This window comes from Podarcis muralis, chromosome 3 (genome assembly GCF_964188315.1).
Source record: "Podarcis muralis chromosome 3, rPodMur119.hap1.1, whole genome shotgun sequence".
Classification (NCBI taxonomy): Eukaryota; Metazoa; Chordata; class Lepidosauria; order Squamata; family Lacertidae; genus Podarcis; species Podarcis muralis.
Window position 1 is genome coordinate 42,764,097 of NC_135657.1, and position 22,646 is coordinate 42,786,742.

Here is a 22,646-nt window from a genome sequence, read left to right on the forward strand (position 1 = left end):
TTAGTTCTTGTACTCATTGCTCATAAATCAATCAATCCCCTCAGACCTTTAATCATGCTTATTTCTCTCCTTTGAATCCTTTCCAATTTGTCAACATCATTCCTATTCAGACATACCCAGAAGGGAACACGATATTTTAGAAACGTTCTCCTGGCGCTGAAATGAGAAAAATGGCTGCTTCACACAAATAAACTGAAGGTTTGGTTCGAATATTTCAGCATTACCAAGAATATCAAATGCAGAGTTTGGAGAGTTGAAAAGTAACCTTGCAAGGCACAATGTATTCTCTAGCTTGTTTGCCACATGGCTGAGCTTTTGGAAGCAGTCAGAGAGGAGGGCGCCAGGTCTCAAGAGTTAGGTGCCGTGTCAGGGGGTCAGAGTCAAGGGATCAAGCCAAGCAGCGGCGTAGCTAGCCGCTCGGGTGCTGGTGTGGCACACACGTCCTGCAGCTGGGGGCGGGGCGAGCCACCCATGGGGGTGGGGCACGCTGCGTGGAGCCTGTCCGCAGCCTCCCCCTCAGCTGTAGGGTGGCTGAGGGAGAGGCAGCGGGCAGACGCAAGCTCCACGCTGCCATTTCAGGCAGCACCGAGCCTGCAGGCGCTCAAGCCACCATGTCACTCCCAGGAGAGACGTGTGGCTCGGGCATGCTGCAGGTCCCACTGTAAGTGCCGGCCCCTGCAGTGTGGCGCCCAGTGCCAGCTGCGTTTCATTGCGTTTGTTGACTGAACTAAAAAGTTTCATGAGCCCAATTTTTATTTTTTAAACTCATATTTTTGTCATTTTGTCACACACACCCCAGTGATGACACCCAGACCAGACCACACCAACCGCACCCCACTTCCTCCGCCACTGAAGCCAAGTGTCAGAGCAGAGGAGCAACATTAGGAGTCACAGAAGAAGAACGAGAAAACAAAAGGATGCACCTAAAGGTCCTAGAGCCAGGGAGAACACTTGTTGTGCTAACAAAAACTCAGCCCGAGTTAGAAGCATTTTCTGTGTCTTCCTGGAAGGGCTCAATAGTCGGTGTGGTTAGGTGGGGGCGTTCAAAAGCCTGAGAACCCTACACTGTCTAGGGCAGCCTTTCTCAACCTGTGGGTCGCCAGATGTTGTTGAACTACAACTCCCATCATCCCTAGCTAGCAAGGCCAGAGCTCAGGGATGATGGGAGTTGTAGTCCAACAACATCTGGGGACCCACAGGTTGAGAACTGCTGGTCTAGGGAAATGCTCAAAACTGCAGTTCTGTGGCTCATCATATGGGGCAGCTGTGAGGAGAGCCAAGTGCTTCTGGTGCACTGACAGGTACAACATCACATATTCTGTGACCCGGCAAACCTCTTTCCAAGCCCACAGGCGATAGCACAAGAGTAGTAAAGCAGTTTCCCCTCTTTTCATTTCTTTTCCTTAACTACATCTCCTGCCTGACATCATTTTTAACTCAGCAGAACTTCAAAGCATCATAGGATCAAATGTTACTCAAACAAAATGCCACTAGACATACAGTTCTTCCTATGTATTCTGTTGGAATGGATTCTCTATGCACCTTCCTATGTGTAATAATGTTCCAACCAAGAGCCTGCAAGCAAATCCATCCACTTTCTAAGCCTGAACCACTTGGCTTGAACAGGAAAAGAAGGTACCTCACATAGAGGGAGAGCCTGCACCTGGCCCCTGGGCCTGAGGTCCACCACCTCTTCTGTGCTGCAATCCATTTTTACAGAGTATTGCACCACAAGATGAAAAATACATGTCGTTCCTCTATAGTTTGCTTATAGAAATGCACCCCAATGTAGTCCCAAACCATGTCGATAGGTACTACTAGCGGTACAAAATGCAAAAGGATTCAAATGCATCTCCAGAACAAAGATTCAGGCACTAGAATAAATTTAAACTGATGCTATTTAGTAAAGGATTCATAAATTCTTACACTTTTCTAAATGCATCTCTTGCATTCCAAAAGTCATTATGCTGTATAAAATGATTATTTCCAAAACAGCATTACCATGAATTATCACCATTGCTGCCTAGCAACGAGCATCTTTTCTTTTCTTTTTGTAACACTAAGCTGTATAAACTAGTATCTAGAATTTGTGCAAATGTGTATTCATTTGAGGACCGCAGAGACACATTCATCTTAGAAATCAGACACAGATAATATAACACATTTAGAGAAACAAAGCAGCAGCAACCATTTCTACACATATCTTAGTAAAAATCTTCTCATTACTGTCTTAACTAAGTTATGTAAAGCTTAGTTATGACAGACTGCATTTTTTTTTTATCTTCTCTTGAAGTTAGTGGGGATTTTTTTAGAGCTTGGTGTAGAAACAATGGACCCTTTATTGATAACGCTTCATGATGTAAATGTTTGTATTGGTTATACCTAGAGTAGGCTTCCTCGTTCATGTCAATGAATGAGGCACTGTACTGATTTGAAATGTGTGCAGGAAAAGTGAATCCTCTGAATTTGAACCTCTAGGTCAATCACGCTCAGACTCACTCCTTGGGGGTCCAAGCTCAACTCCTAACCACCCATGAGCCCTTCCTGCCCCTCTTCACCTCCTTTTCCTCACAGTGACCACTTACATCTCACACATTGCAAAAAACTGGCTGCAGATTTGCATAAAGTTTGCATATGTTAATTCATAGGGACAGATACAATTTTTGAAATAATGGTTATAATGAAACATAAATACAGTGCATCTCACCATAGTGCAGAGGACTGTGACGAGGTGACCTCATCAGTTTGACGTCCAGGTGCTAAACTATTGGTGGCCAACTTCCAGGCCCTTGATTCTTGATCCATAAATTAGTCTTGGACTGGGCAGTTTTCAAATAGAGGATTTCTTCAAACAGAAGGCTGTCCTCTGTGAAGGAGGATGCATAGACGTCCTACTTTTCCCTGCCCCAAACTTGACCACTAGCAGTGGGAAGACCGTGTGATGCAATCTCCCACTATTCCCAAGGACCCTCAGTGGTGACACAAATGAGCCTTTGTGCCACAATTAGGGGAGTAATGGCCTTATCCTCGTTAAGTCCAGGGAGTGTCTCCTCAGTTGTTTCTGTGCAGAGAGTTAGAGGGATTTTTTAGAGGAGATATAGGCTCTTTGTGAGGCAAAAGTTAATTGTCCAAGTTACTCTGCTTGAGTGTTAAAGACCCTGTATCATTGTCCATATCGGGACACCTGGATCTTTTTGCTCTTCTCATTTCTGGGATTCTTCGTATATCAGCAGGGCCTTACTTTTGGGTCAAATGGTGGAGTTCCAGTCCAGATAGGTCTACAGCTAACTTGTGGGTGGCAAGGAGATAGAAAGGAGGCTAAAGAGATTAAAAAACCCCAAACCAAGCAGAATTTTCCTTTGTTGTAGTCTCTTCAGCAATGACAATTCTTCCTCTCCCTCGGTTTAAAATATTTGAAAGGTTTAGGGGGATCAGAGGAGTTTAAAAGGGCTTTAAAAGATTAAAAGGTTGTGTAGGTTAAAGGTCCTTAAAATAAGTTCTAGCAGCATGGAGATATAGCCGACAGGAAACCCGGATGGTAGCTACAAGAGAGTTGAGTTTCCTTAAAACTAATTTACGACACTGGGGTTGCCGGAACAGATAGAACACATAAAATAACATTGCTTTCATCAAAAGAATAAAAAGGGAACAAGAAGGGGGGGCAGCAAGGCAACCCCCCCTCATCTTGTAATTAAAAGGAATTTTGCAAAGCTCTGATAAGCACATACTACCTCGGCACCATCTTAGGAGCTGACATGAAAAAGCAAGAACTCTCTCTCTCTCTCTCTATATATATATATATGTTGTTGTTGTTTAGTCATTTAGTCGTGTCTGACTCTTCGTCACCCCATGGACCAGAGCATGCCAGGCACTCCTGTCTTCCACTGCCTCCCACAGTTTGGTCAAACTCATGCTTGTAGCTTCGAGAACACTGTCCGACCATCTCGTCCTCTGTCGTCCCCTTCACAACATCAGGGTCTTTTCCAGGGAGTCTTCTCTTCTCATGAGGTGGCCAAAGTACTGGAGCCTCAGCTTCAGGATCTGTCCTTCCAGTGAGCACCCAGGGCTGATTTCCTTAAGAATGGAGAGGTTTGATCTTCTTGCAGTCCATGGGACTCTCAAGAGTCTCCTCCAGCACCATAATTCAAAAGCATCAATTCTTCGGCGATCAGCCTTCTTTATGGTCCAGCTGTCACTTCCATACATCACTACTGGGAAAACCATAGTTTTAACTATACGGACCTTTGTTGGCAAGGTGATGTCTCTGCTTTTTAAGATGCTGTCTAGGTTTGTCATTGCTTTTCTCCCAAGAAGCAGGCATCTTTTAATTTCGTGACTGCTGTCACCATCTGCAGTGATCATGGAGCCCAAGAAAGTAAAATCTCTCACTGCCTCCATTTCTTCCCCTTCTATTTGCCAGGAGGTGATGGGACCAGTGGCCATATTCCCCATACTACATTCTACTCATGTAAAAACAAGCTGATTCCCAGACCATCCGCGGACCGGATTGAGAAGGCGATTGGGCCGCATCCGGCCCATGGGCCTTAGGTTGCCTACCCTTGGTTTAGCGGGAAGACACTCCAATGAAAATTTCTGATACTATATTTCTGTGTGTGTGTGTGTGTGTGTGTGTGTGTGTGTAGTATATGGATGTTTTTAAGATGGTCTGTATCTGTAATGCCCAATAAAGGTTTGGAGAAAGAAAAGGTGACACAAATGTTTGCAACATTTCCATGGGGCTACAAGTGCAATCGGGGAACCAGTGCAAAGAGTGTATAGGCTCCAGTTAATGTAAAGCGCTTGGCAGGTTTCCCACCACTTCAGTGAAGTCAACACTGGGCACAGTATCTCAAGCTCTGTGTGCTCTAAAGTATATCCTTGGGACTGCTTCTATATGATGGCTAGCAAGCCATATGAGCAGGCCAAATGTTTCTTTTGGGAATAGATTCCGTAACAGCTCACTGAGAGAAAGCTTTGTGTTTCTTTTCATGAGATAGATGCAAACATGAACAAGTGTTCTGGCACCTGTATGTCTGCAGAAACCCAGAAGAAGTGTAGAATAACAGCTGTGAATCACAGCAACAAGAGATATGCCAGCATGGGGAGTGGAAGACATTTTGGGTGGTGCTTTTCTCCCTGTCCAGAAAAACAGCTGTTTACAACTTAAACAACATCAGTATTCTGATAGGTTTAGCCTAATGGTGTGCACCAACCCCCTCACATACACACATATTCTTCAGCCTTCCTTTTTGCAGGCTCAAAGGGGGAAAAACATGCAGATATTACAGAGATATTTCAACTGATATTATCAAAAGCCTAATCTAGAGGTATTTTTTTAACTTCAAAGGGCTAGTGAAACCACAACATTTTGTTGTGTGGAATGATTTTATTTCTTATGCTACAAAAATAATACAATGAGACCCCATTTATCCCAAAAAGTATGTTCAATTTGGAAAATTAATAGTGGGCAAGATCATGAATAGAAATTATGATAAATGTTAACATATAATTTGGTACTTGTGGGGTTCAGTTCTTGTTATTACTGTTTTGAGGGTTTCATTACAGTCAAATGGTGAATAAAATTTATGAAAAAAATAAAAAAGTAAATAAATTAGCAATATGGGACTAGAAAAGGGTCTTCTGTTCAATATTCAATGTTATTATTCTGTATGTGCTGTTTGCTGTTTATAGCTTTGTATCATAAAAGTTTCATCAGCATCATAAGCAAAAAGATCAAATTTCTGTAGCAGCTCTGGCTGACAAACAAGATGAAGCAAATCTAGGCCCTGCAAATAAGCCAACAACATTTATGAAAAATTTGTATCCCACTGGCTCACACATACCTTTGTTTGGCATTTCATACTTGAAAGAAAGGAGACTCAGCTCTCTTCCAAATTATAAAAAGTTTCTATACCTAATCACCTGAAGGTGATCCTTACTGCTTATGGGCAATAAGCACCCAAAAGATTGTTGTATGAGACTTGGTAAATCTCTCTTGGTATTGGAAAGCCAAGTCTCCAAAATGATTCTTCTCTGCTGCTTAGAATAGTTGACAGATAATATGCAACCACGTACTGCCCTACTGATTTTTATAATTATTTTCCCTGCCACTTCTTGAACAGAGCTGAGGATATTAATGAATATATTTTGGAACGATACACTGCTCTCCCCTCTAATGGCCTCTACAGCCTCAGCAGATGCTGTAACACTCCAACAGTTTGACTTTACCCCCAATGGCACACTCTTCCATTGTCTCTTGAGACCGACGGATGCCAACAATACAGAGAGAGAGAGAGAGAGAGAGAGAGAGAGAGAGAGAGAGAGAGAGAGAGAGAGAGAGAGAGCTGACACAGTGAGAGATCACTTACTTGTATGGAATGTGCTTGCTGCCATTGACTAGGGCTAGGATCACATTGCCCAGTGCAGACAATGAAAGACAAAGTCCAGAGCCTCCTTCACGATTTTTGCTGAGGGGTTTAACACAGCTGCCCAGGTCGATGAGGTGTAAGCGGCTACGGCCTCCTGACACTGTTAGAGAAGAAATGAGAGAGAGGGATATTAAGAGCCAGCTTTCTGATTCTCATAGGTTAATGTAAGTATGGTGTTGGAATATATAAACTCTGGAATACGATATGTGGTTTCCTGGGAATAAGGCCCCTTGAAACCAATGGGTTTTAAGACTGGAGATACACACACACACACACACACACACACACACACAGAGAGAGAGAGAGAGAGAGAGAGAGAGAGAGAGAGAGAGAGAGAAATTAATGATCTTTATAACCTACTGAGTAGAGACAGCAAAAACAAAGAAGCCAGCATTAAAGCAATAACAAACGTAAGAGTTAAACACATTCTTCTCAACCCTTTCTTGTGACTAATCCCAACTCCTCCATTCTTCCATATGTAGGCAAGTGAAATTGCCTGTTGTTTTTATACAGTACTTCATTTTCCTCTGTTATTGCCTCTTTTAATATATGTGCTTGAATTCCACATATGCTTAAAAAAAAAACACAAGAGACACTGCCTGATAAGGCAGTTTTTAATTTTCATTTCTTAAAAAGCTAAAGACCATTACCACTCCTCAGTTCAAAAATGTCTGGCTTCTGAATATTTCATAAAAATATTGTTGGAAATGCTGACACACTACTTAAAGAGGCCGGTGTTCAATGTGTTATATGCTCAGAAATAGAGTGCCATCTAATGTGAGTGTGAAAGGGTATTATTCAACAAATTTTCATGATTATAAATGTCATTATTTGTGCTCCGTATACACACAAAAAGCATTTGAGAAATACTTAGAAATTTAATGTAGCTGATAAACTATATTTTGCTACCCATAGTTGCTCCAAAGTACCAAAGACAAAAAGGTAGATGTTAGGTTCACTGAAGCATGGTGTTTTATTTATTAATTTTAACAATTTATACACTGCTTAACATCATAGCCTCTAAGTGGGATACAGTAAGTTTACAAAAGAGAAAAAGATAAAATCAATTTAAATTAACCATAAAATCTGAAAACGTGCTTAAAATGCTTGCTGAAATGAAAAAGGTCTCCCCAAAGTTCAACCGGGAGGGGACCTGTCTGATCTCAGTCAGGAAGGAGTACCACAAAATTGGGCCTACTATACTGAATGCATATGAGCCACGTGTCTGAGTCATGGGGGAGGCCACTAATAGTGACTCCCCCAAAGACCTCAATAATTGGGCAGGGATTTAAGGAATCAGGTGGTTCTTAGTGTATCCTGGACCAAAGTTGTCAAGTGCCTCGTAAATTTATACAAGAACCTTGACCTTGATTTGGTAGCATACGGACTGTGAGTTCAAGGTTTTGTACACCAGCATTGGTATGCTATCTTGAATATAAAGAGTTGTTTCCTTGGACTGCGGATTACAGAACATTGGCTGGGAGATTAGGCTTTGCTTATAATGTTAGTGGTCAATTTTGTAACGTCTAGCCCTGCCCTCAGACTACTAGATTCTCAATGAACTAATTGTTTTTGAGAGCATGGCATGTAGTACAAATGTTGCAATTAAGTGAACATGTTAAACTAAGAAATGGAAGTCAGAAAAATAACCCTGGGTGATATCCAAGGTTATTCTTAGTCTGAATTCATTAATTAAGTTCATTATTTTCAGTAGGTCTGCTTTGAGTATGACTTAAATTGGATATCACCCACTAACATTTTTGAAGAATTGGCACCTATTTATTCATTGTTAGATAGATAAGATTCTGCTTCCAACCGTTCTACAACATTCTATTTATTTGTTCATTCATTCATTCATTCATTCATTTATTTCAATTTTATACCAATAAATGTTACTGAGCAGCATTTTAAAAAGAAATTAAGGGGGCCTAATCGCAACTAACATTAGACAAGATCAGAGCTTATCTCGGGCTCTAGCCAGCTCAATAGGTCTCCCAGAGGTGGAATATGAATGCAACCCAGGGGGACTTTTCTTTGATATAATTTATCAAGCTTTGAGAAAATGAGAGGATTTCTTCATTTAATTGCATTAGAAAGTAATTACAAAGTGTGCGCACACACACACACACATAAAAAACATAGAAAATTACATGACTTTAATGGCAATCTCCTTAAAGCAGGCCATTCTCATTCCTAAAAGATTGCGCATCCATAGTCCTCCTTTTCCCTGAAGGGGGAAGATCAATAAGCCCATTGTGAGTTAAGTTCTGTCTGGCAATTCTATGTGAGTCATTACTGTAATACATACAAAAAAAGATTTCAATTGTATGATATGTTTGGACACTTTGATTCATGTACATTGTGTGTGTACTATGATACTGTGTTTATATTTACGTTGGGTGTTATTCAACCAATTTATAAAAATCAGCAGGTCTACCCTGTGTATGACTAATGCTGGCTATCACCCATGCATGTATGTATTTGTACTGGATAATTTTCTGAATCAAGAACAATCCAAAGAACCATTAACAACAAAAATATTCATTCAAACTCCTATTAGAAGGCATCAGACGTAGCAATTCAAACTGACATAATACAAAAATTGCTAACCTTTGGGATTAAATGGTTCAATCATTTAATGACACCCATAAAGGAAATAGGGGCTTTTCAAGTTCCCGAGCGAATAAAGAAGCCACCCCTCGGTGGTAAGAGAGAGGATTTTGTTTATTAGATCTACTGAATTAATGCCCCTATTTTAATGCTGCCAGAAGAGAGATGCCTTTGGTTGTGCTTTTAGTTTTGGCACAGTCAAGTAGTCGTCTGGAAGACAGGCAGGAGGTCGCAACCAAGTAAATGGAGGAAAGGGGAGGCAGTTGCAGGGCAGGGAGAAAAGTTTTTCAGTTGGAGTAGCCTTATGAGCCAATGCAGAGTTTGGAGATTTATAGGATAAAGTGACACGTCTGAACAGACATTTCATGACATAGTGTGGCCACAGTGGTTCATGTATTGAAAACACTGCAGCTAGACTGCTGATGGGGGCGGCCTGTCACCAGCCCATAACTCTGGTACTCGAAAACTTACACTACAAGGCCAGGTTCAAGGATATTGTATTAATTGATCCTTTATAGCCCTGGATGATCACTGACATCTTTGCAGGAGTCAGTGGCAGTGCCCTCCTTCATGCCCTCCTGTATTCACCAGGAGCTGTGCATTCACTATTGTGCACCCACTTTTAAGGAACTGCCTTGCATATGCATACATGGACATTTTACAAGGGTGCCACTGGAGATGCATAGTCAACGACAACAGTATACGCATATCTTAGAAAAAGATAAGGAAACAGTGGGACTTACTTCCCCCTTTTCCACTCTTCTCCATTCGGTACTGGTAGATGTGCAGAGTGAAGAGCATATGGGAATTCTTGTGATCTTCCTCCCGGCAATCTTGCTGGCTGCTACGACGCGAGGCAATGGCCGCATCGAGGAAGAAGGCAGCTTTCTCTGCAGTAGGAGCTCGGAGTTCACTTTGATTCTGCAGCTGCAAGGCAACCGACAGGAAACAAACCACATAAAATGTGCTTATTGAGATCCAGTACTGGCAAGGTACTTTCTGTTAGCACCACCAAAATACAGCATGCTCTAGATTAGGGAACATCCTGCTTCGCGGAACATCTCTGGCAAAAGAGAATCGCCATAGTGAAATGCCTCCTCATGAACAAAAACCCAAAAACGAAGAAGCAAGGTGTTTCACTCTAGATCTGTGATGCTGAATCTGGTGTCCTCCTGTGGATCTGGTTTCTGTTTCTCAGACCCAGTTAGACAGGTTTTGGTCACTGACACTTTAGCTTCCATCTGCCTTCAAGGTTACCATCAAGCAAGCCTACCTCCACCCTTCCCTGTTCTTTTCAGTAAATGTGTTGAGAGGCTGGATGTCTTGTAACGGACAATGTAAGACTCCCCCGACCCTTAACAGTTGCTTTGCAGATCTGCTTTCTCAAAACCTTCTGCAGAGTCCAAACTAGATGTGATAGTAAACACATAAGGTAAAGGTAAAGGTACCCCTGCCTGTATGGGCCAGTCTTGACAGACTCTAGGGTTGTGCGCCCATCTCACTCAAGAGGCCGGGGGCCAGCGCTGTCCAGAGACACTTCCGGGTCACATGGCCAGCGTGACAAGCTGCATCTGGCGAGCCAGAGCAGCACACGGAAACACCGTTTACCTTCCCGCTAGTAAGCGGTCCCTATTTATCTACTTGCACCCGGGGGTGCTTTCGAACTGCTAGGTTGGCAGGCGCTGGGACCAAGCAGCGGGAGCGCACCCCACCGCGGGGATTCAAACCGCCGACGTTTCGATCGGCAAGCCCTAGGCGCTGAGGCTTTTACCCACAGCGCCACCCGCGTCCCTACTTAAAATGACAGCTATAATTTCTATTTCCCCTGAGATCAATCAATCCTGCTTTCCCCTATCCCTGCTGCACATCATTTGCTGCCCCTTATGAGAGTGGGGAAACATGGAGCATCATAATGTCAGGACATGTGTATGTTCTGTTAGAACAGAAGTGCAAAACTTGTGGCTTTTCAGTTGTTGCTAGACGACAACTCCCAACACCTGTGACCATTGGCCATGCTCAAGATCATCTCCATCCCTAATCAGAATTCTAACTTGACCCCTAACCTTGGTGTGTTTCAAACAAGACTGCTTAGTTATCACACATGCTTGCCAATAAACTGAAGTCTTAGGTGTAGTAAAGGAGGCAACTTTAGATTTTCTGCATGCACTGAAGAAAGTTTTGAATTATTTTTTGGCATGATTCTCTACGGACTGCACAAGTTAACTGAAACCCCGAATGAAGTCTGTGTGGCCCTTTGTGTTTTCAGGATTTCTGAGTATAATTAATGTTTACTTTCTCTCTTCCTCTTTTGCTGGAAATCTCTCCAACACATTCAGTGCAAGGTAAAATCCCACACCATAAGGGCAGTAGTCACTGTATGCGCAGAACAGTAGGTATTTTGTTTCAGATGTGAGGTCTACAAGGAACTCCTGCCAGCAAGGGTGCCTAGAGGATTTAGCCATAATTTAAAGGAGGGGCAGGGAGTCAAACGGCTACTGCAGCTCATGTATCTTTCAACATGGCCAGGAAGTGTTGTGTTGTTTTTTTAAACCAGTTGGGTGTTCCTATCCGAAGAACACTGGGAGTTGTTCTTGGCTTGGCCAGGGCTCCCATTCACAGCTTGGCAGCAATTAATAAGTAGCTATTAATACTTCCTACAACATTACTAAGCCTAGTACTATAAATAATGTAGTTTGTGAAGATATAAACAGCCATATTATTGGCCTCCAGCTATTTGTGCAATATTGTAAATATTTTAGTGTGTTGTTATACATTGGAGAAATTATTATAGGAAGGAGACAAATTTTGTTTGATCTGAATCCTTTCACATTTTATAGCAAACAGAGGTCTCTGCTCAACATCAAGTTATGCCAAAGGCACAAATATTTAGGCCAGGAGAGCAGATGGCCCCTGCAGCTGCAGGTCATAAAGTTTCTTGTGTGCCTGAGAGTAAACACTTCCAAGTCAGAAAAAGTTTGTGCTTAGGGTTGTTGGGTGTGTTTTTTTAAAAAAATTGAACCCTTTGTAGTAAAAACATGACACCACTTGGTATATGTCATAACTTAAAAGAGTTTTGTATTTACCTGCATGCCACAAATTGGGTCCTCACAAAGGTAGACCCCAGGAGACTGGCCGTCTTGTAAGCTGCCTGTTGCCACCTCTGACAGCAAGTCTCTCAGGTTTTCTTCTTTTCCCCATACTTCCACTGCTGAGATTCGGACAGAGAACCGGGCTCCTGTCTTCTCTTTCCGTTCATTAATCAACTTAAACAGCCAGGATATGGCACAAGGGATTATGCCAAGGTTCTGCATGGAATCATCCTTTCCAATCATCGTGTAGGATTTTCCTGTTTGGAATGGAGTAGAGAAAAGGAAGATAATATAATGACTGCAAACAGAAAATGTGAAGAAAGGAACCCTATGAGTGATCTTAAAATACTGCACATCCTGATCTGCAATAATGTGTTGTTCAGTGGTATTCACAACCGTGTCCAGTCAATGGTTGCCCAATATCACTTCTCCCCTCTCCTCCCCCCCATGCATGCTTCATGCCCTCTCCAAATCTGCTCCTAAGGGTTGGGGGACCACCTAGAACAGATTTAGGGTACATGCAGGGGAAGGAAGACGCAGAACTTTATGTTGAGCAAGGAGAAATCCTTGCACTGATTGAAGAAGAGACTTAGCACTATGTTGGATTCCGCCCTTTGATTTGGAATACACTTGAAAAGTAGTTGTAGCTATTGAATGGATATTCTATTAACTTTTCAATTTCATTTTTGTACCTCAGTCTTCTGTTGGTAAAACTGGGCCTTTTACAACCTACATTTAATTGTAAAACTGCAAGTAAGGCTCACGGCTTTCATTTTCATGTATAGGAAATATGAATAAGCATAAAAACAGAGTCCATCCACATAAAATTTACAATCCCAAGTTAAATAATACTAGAGATAAAATTTCTGAATAGTATATCTGGCTAACACCCCAGAGGACAGGATCACACTTCAAAACAACCTTAACAGATTAGAGAACTGGGCCAAAACAAACAAGATGAATTTTAACAGGGAGAAATGTAAAGTATTGCACTTGGGCAAAAAAAATGAGAGGCACAAATACAAGATGGGTGACACCTGGCTTGAGAGCAGTACATGTGAAAAGGATCTAGGAGTCTTGGTTGACCACAAACTTGACATGATCCAACAGTGTGACGCGGCAGCTAAAAAAGCCAATGCAATTCTGGGCTGCATCAATAGGAGTATAGCATCTAGATCAAGGGAAGTAATAGTGCCACTGTATTCTGCTCTGGTCAGACCTCACCTGGAGTACTGTGTCCAGTTCTGGGCACCACAGTTTAAGAAGGACACTGACAAACTGGAACGTGTCCAGAGGAGGGCAACCAAAATGGTCAAAGGCCTGGAAACGATGCCTTATGAGGAATGGCTAAGGGAGCTGGGCATGTTTAGCCTGGAGAAGAGGAGGTTAAGGGGTGATATGATAGCCATGTTCAAATATATAAAAGGATGTCACATAGAGGAGGGAGAAAGGTTGTTTTCTGCTGCTCCAGAGAAGCGGACACGGAGCAATGGATCCAAACTACAAGAAAGAAGATTCCACCTAAACATTAGGAAGAACTTCCTGACAGTAAGAGCTGTTCGACAGTGGAATTTGCTGCCAAGGAGTGTGGTGGAGTCTCCGTCTTTGGAGGTCTTTAAGCAGAGGCTTGACAACCATATGTCAGGAGTGCTCTGATGGTGTTTCCTGCTTGGCAGGGGGTTGGACTCGATGGCCCTTGTGGTCTCTTCCAACTCTATGATTCTATGATTCTAAGTGGTAGACCTTTGGATGCTGTCAACCATGACAATGAGAACCTTTTGAAATAATATTATTTTAAGGTGACTGATCTGTAAATGCAGTTTTTATTATTATAAACATTCATTATCTTGAATGGATACCATTTTCTCAAACTAATACTGGCCACTAGTGTTCAACCATAAGCACCCCATGGAATTTAAAAGTGGCTACTTCCTTCATCTAATCATCATGATTTTAAACCATTATGCTAAAACAATGGTGAGGAGCAAGTGAGGTGGAGAATGAAACATCCCCCCCACCCTGGTCACTGTTAAGTATTCAGGGAATACATAAAAATCAGAGGAAGTACAAGAGTGACTGACATATTGAAGGAAACAAGATACAGGAGGTTATAGCTGACAAATTCCTTCTACATTATCCTTTGAATATGAAACTTACTAACCTAGTTTGGTGTGTCCAAAGCAAAATACACATCCATCAGCACCGTTCACCACAGACTGGATCACTTCAGCTACTGTTCCTGCACATACTTCGGCCTGTTATAATGGGGAAGAAGATTATATATTCATGAGGAAATGTGAATATAAATGGGATTATCAGTATCTTGCTTAAAGAAAACTAGGTTATATTTGTTGTTGTTAATAACAGTTTATACGTTTTAATGCTATTTTTATCTATATACTTGAAACAATTTTTGTTATAATAGTTTACAAAATCTATAGGAAAAATATGATGAGGGTTAAAACAGCTTCAAACCAGGAGGTGGCTGGTTGCTGCTAAATCCTCCCCCGCCCCCGCAAAAAATTATCAGCAACAGAATATTGTCGTATCTCCTACCTCATTTTTCTGGTGCAGATTTTTTAGATACTACATTACAGTTTGGGGCAGGTGTTTTACAGAAAAGATCATAGCCTTCTCATTATGACTATCACTACTAATGTGAACTGATAAATTAGGAAGCATTATAAGACTGCAAAACTGAGGGATGCTTGAGGTACATACTCAAACAGATGGCCAAGGAGAAAGAAGGTTGTCTATGGACAGAAAGGATCCTGTCATGCTGATATCAATGGACACAAGGATATCAAAGGACACTTTCCTTTGAGCGCACAAGGAAAGTTCTGACAGCTATGAACCACAAAACCTAGCAGGTAGGCTGAAACCTGAAGCGGTTGAATTTTACATACTGATATTGATCTGTTTTGCTCCATACACACACATTCCCACACACTTGTTTTGGAATAAGTCAGGCCAGACATTTTGAATTGGGTAAGGTTTTAACATTTACTATATATGTTACAAAAGAAATTCATTCTCGACCTGATATTAATATATAACGAAGCTTCTGAATAACAGTAATGCAATTCTTTGAACATTATCCCCATCACAGTTTGCCTACCTGAGATGCGTCTTGAGGGAAAACGGCATCAAACGCAAACATCTTGGGTGGCACTTGACTGCTCCTTTTTTGGAAGGCATTCTGGCTTCCGCAGGACAATGGGTCATACAGAGTAATTTGCTTCTTACGAGGATCAACCTTTAAGAAGGAGCTGGATTCAGAGGAGTCCCTGGCCAAGGTAGAACAAATGCGGACCATGACCTTCACCTATAAGCAAACAAAGGGTGGGGTCAGGGAAGGAGAAATCCCACACATTTCATTAGGCTATATATACATATATCAGCAGACAACTATAATTAGACTCTTGAGTACTTTGTATGAAAGTGATAAAATACGAAGTTTTGGATGCAGGCTGGTTTGGAACAAAATTCTGTTAACTGAATGTTTCTTGTGATATCACACATTGCACTCACTCCAGTGAGATCACCAATGTATCCAATGAGTGAGGCATTGCCCTCATGCTCAGTTTCCTTCATGTGCCCTCACTGATGCATCAGATAATCAATTTGATTTGCAATGTACCGCTGTGATGTCATTCATAATGAGGTTCCTAACTGGCTGAGATTGCCAGGTGACTTATACATGGAGAAAGAAGTAACAGACAGGAAGAAAAACTGTACTGAACAGGAATTTTTATTTTAAAAAAGCTGAATTTTCATACACTCAATGCATTTTCAAAGAATGCAATCCTGTACTCACTCACTAGAGAGTAAGTTCCTTTGAACTCAGTGTATAGGATTGCACTGCTAAGACTGATTTGTAGTCATTTTCAACCAAAAATGGAAACTGGGGAATATTCAATGCAAGCATTATTTCCAGTAAGTGGCCCTATCAGCTTGTGTTGCATTTGTTTTGCATCAAGGGAGGGGAAAATACCCCAAACTCTTTTTCGATAGGTGTACCTTCTGCAACAAATGCTGTAGAAAATAAGATTGAATAGCTCCTCTTAATCTCTTTGGTTCACTACCATGTGAGATCAAAATATATCCCTCTTGCTGGGATTTATTAATACATTAGAAGACAGGTCACACCAAGAGGGTTGTTTAAAAGAAATCCATGCAGTATATTCTCTGGGGGGTTTTGTTTTTTGTTTCTTCTTCATATATGAAGCCAACAAAATCCCACATTGCCACATGGGAAGCTTTCTCTTGGCACCGGTTTGCGTAAGGCTCATTGAATTTTATGAGATGTCTTTAAATGTTTTATGTTTCTTGTTATTGATCCCAGCAGAGTTACACCTGGGTTATACCACAAAGCAGAACTCAATCTATAATTCTTATTATTTCTGATCTTTTCAGTCCTCAAGCTCCGTCAAGAATTTTGAAGTCCACTCGCAGTCCACTTAGGCTACTGTCTTGGTGTAGGAATATATTAAGCATATCAGAAATGGAGGCTTCAGTGATCTTGGTCAGCAGTATTTGCAGCTCTAACCCACACTGCAAAATTTCATTTTGGGATTATATAGTTGCTTATGTGATACATAAGGCTGGAGCACTTTCATTTTGAGCAGTGTGTCTTTGTGAACTACTTGTCCCATCAGTCATTTTGGCACATTTTATTGGACATGCATTGCATGGGGAGGGGGCTGGCAGGAGTCCACTGTCCATGGAGACAGAGGCAGAGCAGAGCTATCAGGCTATATTAGCAGTCTATCAATGTAATGGCAATTGCTGACTATAGGAACAGACTTATTGGAGGTTAATGAAGAGTAGGCTTTGTAATTCCTCATTGCCACTGCTTTAAATAACAGAAAGGAGCATAAATTTCTGCCGAGAGCAGCCGCAAAATTGAATGGTGCAATAAAATCTATATCTTCTTATGACTTACATACATTTTCACACAAAAGAAGCTTGTTGCAAAGGAGTGGGAAATGAACATCATAAACAAACACCGGTATATACTGGAATCTTATTTCTTTATCTTCACTTTGATGTCATTCAATCGGTAGAGTTCAAGGTATCCATAATTTTGCCACCACAATTAGGATGAACATATGGGAAAACGTGAGTGTTCATTTTTTTAGACTGCATTTTGGAACCCTCTGCATGCCAAGCAGACAACTGAGCTGTAGCCCTTGGTTGTAAAAGATGCACCTGGTGCAAATCCTCCCTTTGTTTCAACTCTTCTTCATCACAAAGCCTACACCTTCAAAGTGAGAAGCCTGTTCTAGAGCAACGGCTTTCTTCACATGCTCAAGGTGAAGTTCTTCATTTAAAAGCAGCAGCAGCAGCAACAACAACAACCCACAAGTTGGTTGAATTTTGAAAAGGGAAATCAGAGGGCAGGATCAAAGGTGTTAGGACCTATACCTGGGGTCAGATGCAGCAACAGAGAGCCAAGTGATAGCTCCAATCTCCATGGTGTGGAAGGTGTTGATTCCTGCATATCAAGCTGTTGTTAAAGAAGTAGCAACAGGCTATGGCCTTTTTAAAGGTCAGTTGGCAACCATATCCTCTCCTCAACCCACAAAATGCTTTCACACATTCATGATTACATGCAAAAGCAGCATCTGTCTGAAGCCTGTCTCCATGTTCTGAAGCGACAGTGATAAAATTGGTACAGTACTATGAAGTAGGTACACCCAGAGAGTGTGTTGATGGGTTGTTGTTTTTCTTTCACTTCTCTTTTCTATAAAAATGGAAATAAAAACTGGTCGCCCTTTTGAAAGGTCGTTGACCCTTGGGTCTTTGTAATACCTTCAAAACATTTCAGAAAAGGTAATTATGCTGTAATTCTTTTACAATTATTATTCACTTGGTGCTTTAATGCATCATTCTCTTTCTTGCTTTTCATAAAAAGTTCATGGCCTTAAAGCATTTCAAAATACATTGGAAGGAGAAAACAGATGTAAACACATTCACACACTAAGATATTCATTCTTGCAACTTCATCTGCTTGAATTCCATTGCTACTTATCATGAACAAAATTTATTATGCTTCTTCAGATAATAGTCTTTTAGAACACTTGAAAACATGAAAATGAAATCATAAAATAATCACAAGTTGTGTAAAAAAAAAAGAAACCCATGAACTGCAGTGTCACGAGTTCCAGTAACAGCCAGATTACAAGAGTAGGGCCTGCGACAAAAGTATGTATTAACACAATATGTATTAACACATAAGGCACATGGTCCTCACACAAGTTTTTAAAAATCAGCTACGTCTTAACTCTGACCACCAGGAAAGTGGAAAGGTATCAAAAATCTTTGAGTAAAAAAAAAGAAAGAAAGACTGAGATAATTAGTTCCTCTCTTACATCTGGCAAGTGTCAAATTAGTTCCATTAAATTCTGCCCTGAGCCCTAGGCAATTGACACAAAATATACAAGAGTATTAAAATTCACCTAGGGATTTCCCTACTATTATAATGTTTGCATAGCCTATCCCCTGGCATGAAACCAAATGATCACCACAATGTATATAGCTCTGCCTGGTCTCATAGAAAACACAATATTTTTTACACCAGTACTATTAAATTCTTCTTAGGGTGTTCACCTGGCAAACAACTAAAGTAGTGTGATGTGGGTGGCAGTGTGTGAAGGAGTTCAGAGGACATTTTCATCACCAGAAGTGCTTACATTCGAATGATCCTATGAGAATGGCACCACATACACAGCCAACAGAGCTTCATCCCCTCTGGTGTGGCAGAGCTCAAGTTACCAGCTTTATGCTGAGTCTGACCACTGACTAAGTCATCTGTTCCAGTGCTGTGCCATGCGACAGTGGGTTGACTGCTATTTACTACAGCTGCCAGAGACCACAGCCTGCAACTGTCCCAGGAAAGCCAGGACATCCTGTGTTTTTTTCTGCGAGAGCATGGCAGCCATTTTGAATGTGGTGATCTCGTGCATTTCCCCCCATGATCTCATGCGGGTCACGTGACTCGTGTGGGAGCATGGACAAGAAGATGTCCCTCCCAGTTTTGGGACTCAACATGTTGGAGGGTATGAGAGACTGAAACTGGGACATGCTGAATAAAAATAATGAATGTTTTAACTATCAGGAGAATGACGGGGGGAAATCAATACATGGACACCTCTTCCTTTCAAACATGCTAGGTTGGGCAGGGCCAAAGGCAAAAGTGGGCAGATTAACAGATTTGACTCTTACCTTTGTATGGTAGGATGTGTTCAAGACATAGGAAAGTCAGAGGTTTCTATACACACACAAATGCCACTCCATCCTACATTGTGGCAAGGAAGAGGCATTGTCACAGTTAAACACTCAAGGAGGGGAAGGAGTATGGCCGTTGATGGGTGTGGCCTGGAGACACGTTGTGGTCTAGTTCAAAGGGCCAGAAAAAGAGGTCTTGCGGGCCACATTTGCTCCCCAGGCCTGAGGTTCCCCACCCCTGTTGTAGAGAAAATGCTCTCAAAGGAAGGCCTTTGGCTTTTCGCTCTGCGGATGTGAGCCAATCAAGGCCTAAATTAAGACCCTACTCTACAGTTACTGCAACTCTTAGGCTGAGCTGTTGAGCTGTTAGCTGTAGAGTAGGGTCTTACTTTAGGCCTTGATTGGCTCACATTCGCAGAGTTAAAAGAAATCCAAAAATTAACCTCTTCTGGTCAGAGGCAAAGAAATTCTGGACTCAAAATTTATCTGAAAAGAACTAGGTGCAGTAGTTAGAATTAGCTACACATGTACCCAACTGAGCTGGGAATGAAGTACTAGAGTCCTTAGAGCGCAAGTGAGGGGAAGCATATTTTTGAGTGCTCACCTCTCTCTAAAGCAGCAATGGGGAAAATGTAGCCAGTTGTTGTTGGGGCTCCAAATCCCATCAGTGCCACATAGCATGATCAACAGAAAGGGATGATGGAAGTTACAGTCCAGCAATGTCTGTTGGGCCCAGGGTTCCCTATCCCTTCTCTAAAAGTGGGGGAAAGGAAACACCCACCTGCAAGTGGAAAACTGCTAAAATCAGGAGTTGATTTTAAGGGAGGTGAGCATTCAAATGCAGCATTTTCCAATTGTAGCCTGAAGTTGTACAGTCCATTCTACTGCACATTTTCTTCAGTGTGCAGACTAAAACATATTAGGGACTGTATACTGGCAAGTTTTAGTACGCTCCCCCTTTCTATATCCTGCACTTCTTCACCCATTTGAAATATTTTGAACTGAAAGGTCTATGGAATTCTTTTCACCCCACAGACTGTAGGCTCCAGTGCAAAGGGCCAGAAAAGCCCAAAAGATCATTCTCAAGACTATCTTGCCTGCATACACAGAACTGATACAGCTGCAGAGTTGGCTGTTGTGAACTGGCAGCCAACCAAACAACAACAAAACAGGATTTTAATTTTAAACCTCCAAATCCTATTCCAAAATGTTTTAAAAATAGCACAGTGAAGGAGCCGTATATTAAAATCAGTCTGGTTGAATGAGAATTTTAATTTGGGTGGGTGGAAGAAACAATGATAAATCTCTACTCAGCTATTCCACTGCAGCATGAGGAAGGCAAAGGATATTGAGGCTCTGCATAAGGAGCAGAGTATCCTACTCAGTGTTATTATTTACACCCATATAGTTTCCATGATTACATGCAAAAGAAGGCTTCCAGGTCTGCATATGATAGTCTATGCAGCAAAGAAAATAATGAGTACCAATGCAATCAGATAAGGATTCTTTAAAACTAAAATGGAATGAGGTGGCAAATTACAATTTAAGACAGACAGATTTGTAAGAGATGTTCCAAGCTGAAGAACGAAGGATGGTAATCATATCCACTCAATAAAAGAAGACTGATTCGGGGGATTGAGCGGGGGGTATGTGTGTGGAGGTGTAGGAGTTTGCTAGATGGAAAGCAAATCTGTTGTCTAGACCAATAAACATCTGTCAAGAAGAACACAGGCAGGAGGACAGAACTGCTGTTGGGTTTCAATATAAATCCAAAGGGGTGGCATTACCATAAAGGTAGCATACATGTATATATACAGGATTGTGCCTCTTGAAGTGGAACAAACAATCTTAAGATGATGTTCAGTAAAGAGCAATGAGATTTTTAAAAAACAATGTCTGGACTGGGATTTTTTCCCATAAGGAAAATTTATTTCAGAACAAGGCTCAAATATAGATATTAAGCTTAACCACACTTGCCTTTTGCCCCACTCTTTCCAAGTGTAGGGTGTGTTTTTTTACCCTGAGCTTTCCCTGTGAAAACCCGCTCTTTAAAGCTGAATTGGAGCAAACGTCAATTCAGGTTTTCTGCAGATTGACATTTGCTCCAATTGAGGTTCAAAGTGTGTGGTTTTTGTAGGGAAAGCTCCAGAGCAAAAAGAAGCCACCTCGGATGCAAAGCTTTAAAGCACCTGGAAAGAGCACAGGAAAGGTAAATCTGGATAAGTCCTAAGTTGCAAATAAAACAAGTCTATTAAAACAGTTGCAAAATAAAACAGTTCTGACAATCAGTTTACTAGACCAAAACAGGCACCAAGCGAACTGTTAGGGACTTCCCCTGCGTGTGAAGACAGGCTCTGGTGGATTGAGCGGATGAGATCTAGTGTGGGTCCAATGGTCAAGATGGTGGTTACTGCATGTGCTGTAGTGAAAAGTGTGAGGCAGATGAGCTTGTCAACCTGAGACATTCTCCAGCTAGGAGAATGAAAACTCTGCTGCCTTATGAGAAAGGCCTCAGGACTAAACCCCCAGGAAAAAAATTGTACCTGCTGGTTTGTGGGACATCTTCAGGAAAAGAAAAGGGTAACGAGTAAACCCTACACAAATCCAGAGTGGAGTTCCTAAACTGGTTGGATGGAGTCTTGTATGCCTCCTTCCAGCAACTCCTGCAGCCAAGTTGGTGCCAAATGTATTGCTCTGCTTTCCTTTCAGCCACATCAACAAGGCCGAGAGGGTCTTATCATCTGGGGCCCTCCATACCCTAGGGTTGCCATACGTCCAGAATTTCCCAGACATATCCATATACTACAGACAGAAGCAGCGTCCAGGTGGACCTCCATACACACTGCCCAGGCTTACATCCTGGGGAGGTCACCTCAGTGCTGCAAACACAGCAGCAGTTACAAGTTACTGGTTGCTGCAGCCACAGCAGGCGCTGTGATTCTCCAGTGGTTTGGCTTCACTCCTGGAGGCACACTCCATTGTCTCTCGAGGCAGACAGAGGCCAACAATGTCCTGGGAATTTACAGTGGGTAAGTAAGAGTGGATAAGTAATCTTAGAAAGAAATATCCCAGAGGAGAGACTGTCTTTGGAGAAATGCATGCCAGCAGGTTAAAAGATTCCCCTCTCTATGCACTATAACATGATGCTGAAAAAAGAAATTAAGGGGGGAGACACCCTCCCAACAGTTTTTTTTTTATTCTATTGTACAGCTGGAGTACCTATTCAAGTCTCCAGATTTTGCAACCAACAAAAGAAAACACATGTTTAGTTGTTTTAAAATCATCAGAT

General features: G+C 41.8%; 1 protein-coding gene across 4 annotated transcripts in view; it reads right to left on the reverse strand.

Moving 5' to 3' along the window:
- KIF26B (kinesin family member 26B) overlaps positions 1-22,646 on the reverse strand; it is a 267,176-nt gene that overhangs the window by 49,735 nt on the left and 194,795 nt on the right. For all 4 annotated transcript variants that reach the window (XM_028724152.2, XM_028724151.2, XM_077925724.1 and 1 more), the window contains 5 exons: positions 15,246-15,452; positions 14,289-14,382; positions 12,122-12,384; positions 9,782-9,965; positions 6,369-6,528 (listed from right to left, as the gene is read on the reverse strand). In XM_028724152.2, coding sequence (XP_028579985.2) covers positions 6,369-6,528; positions 9,782-9,965; positions 12,122-12,384; positions 14,289-14,382; positions 15,246-15,452 — 908 coding nt within the window. The remainder of the gene's footprint in view (positions 1-6,368; positions 6,529-9,781; positions 9,966-12,121; positions 12,385-14,288; positions 14,383-15,245; positions 15,453-22,646) is intronic.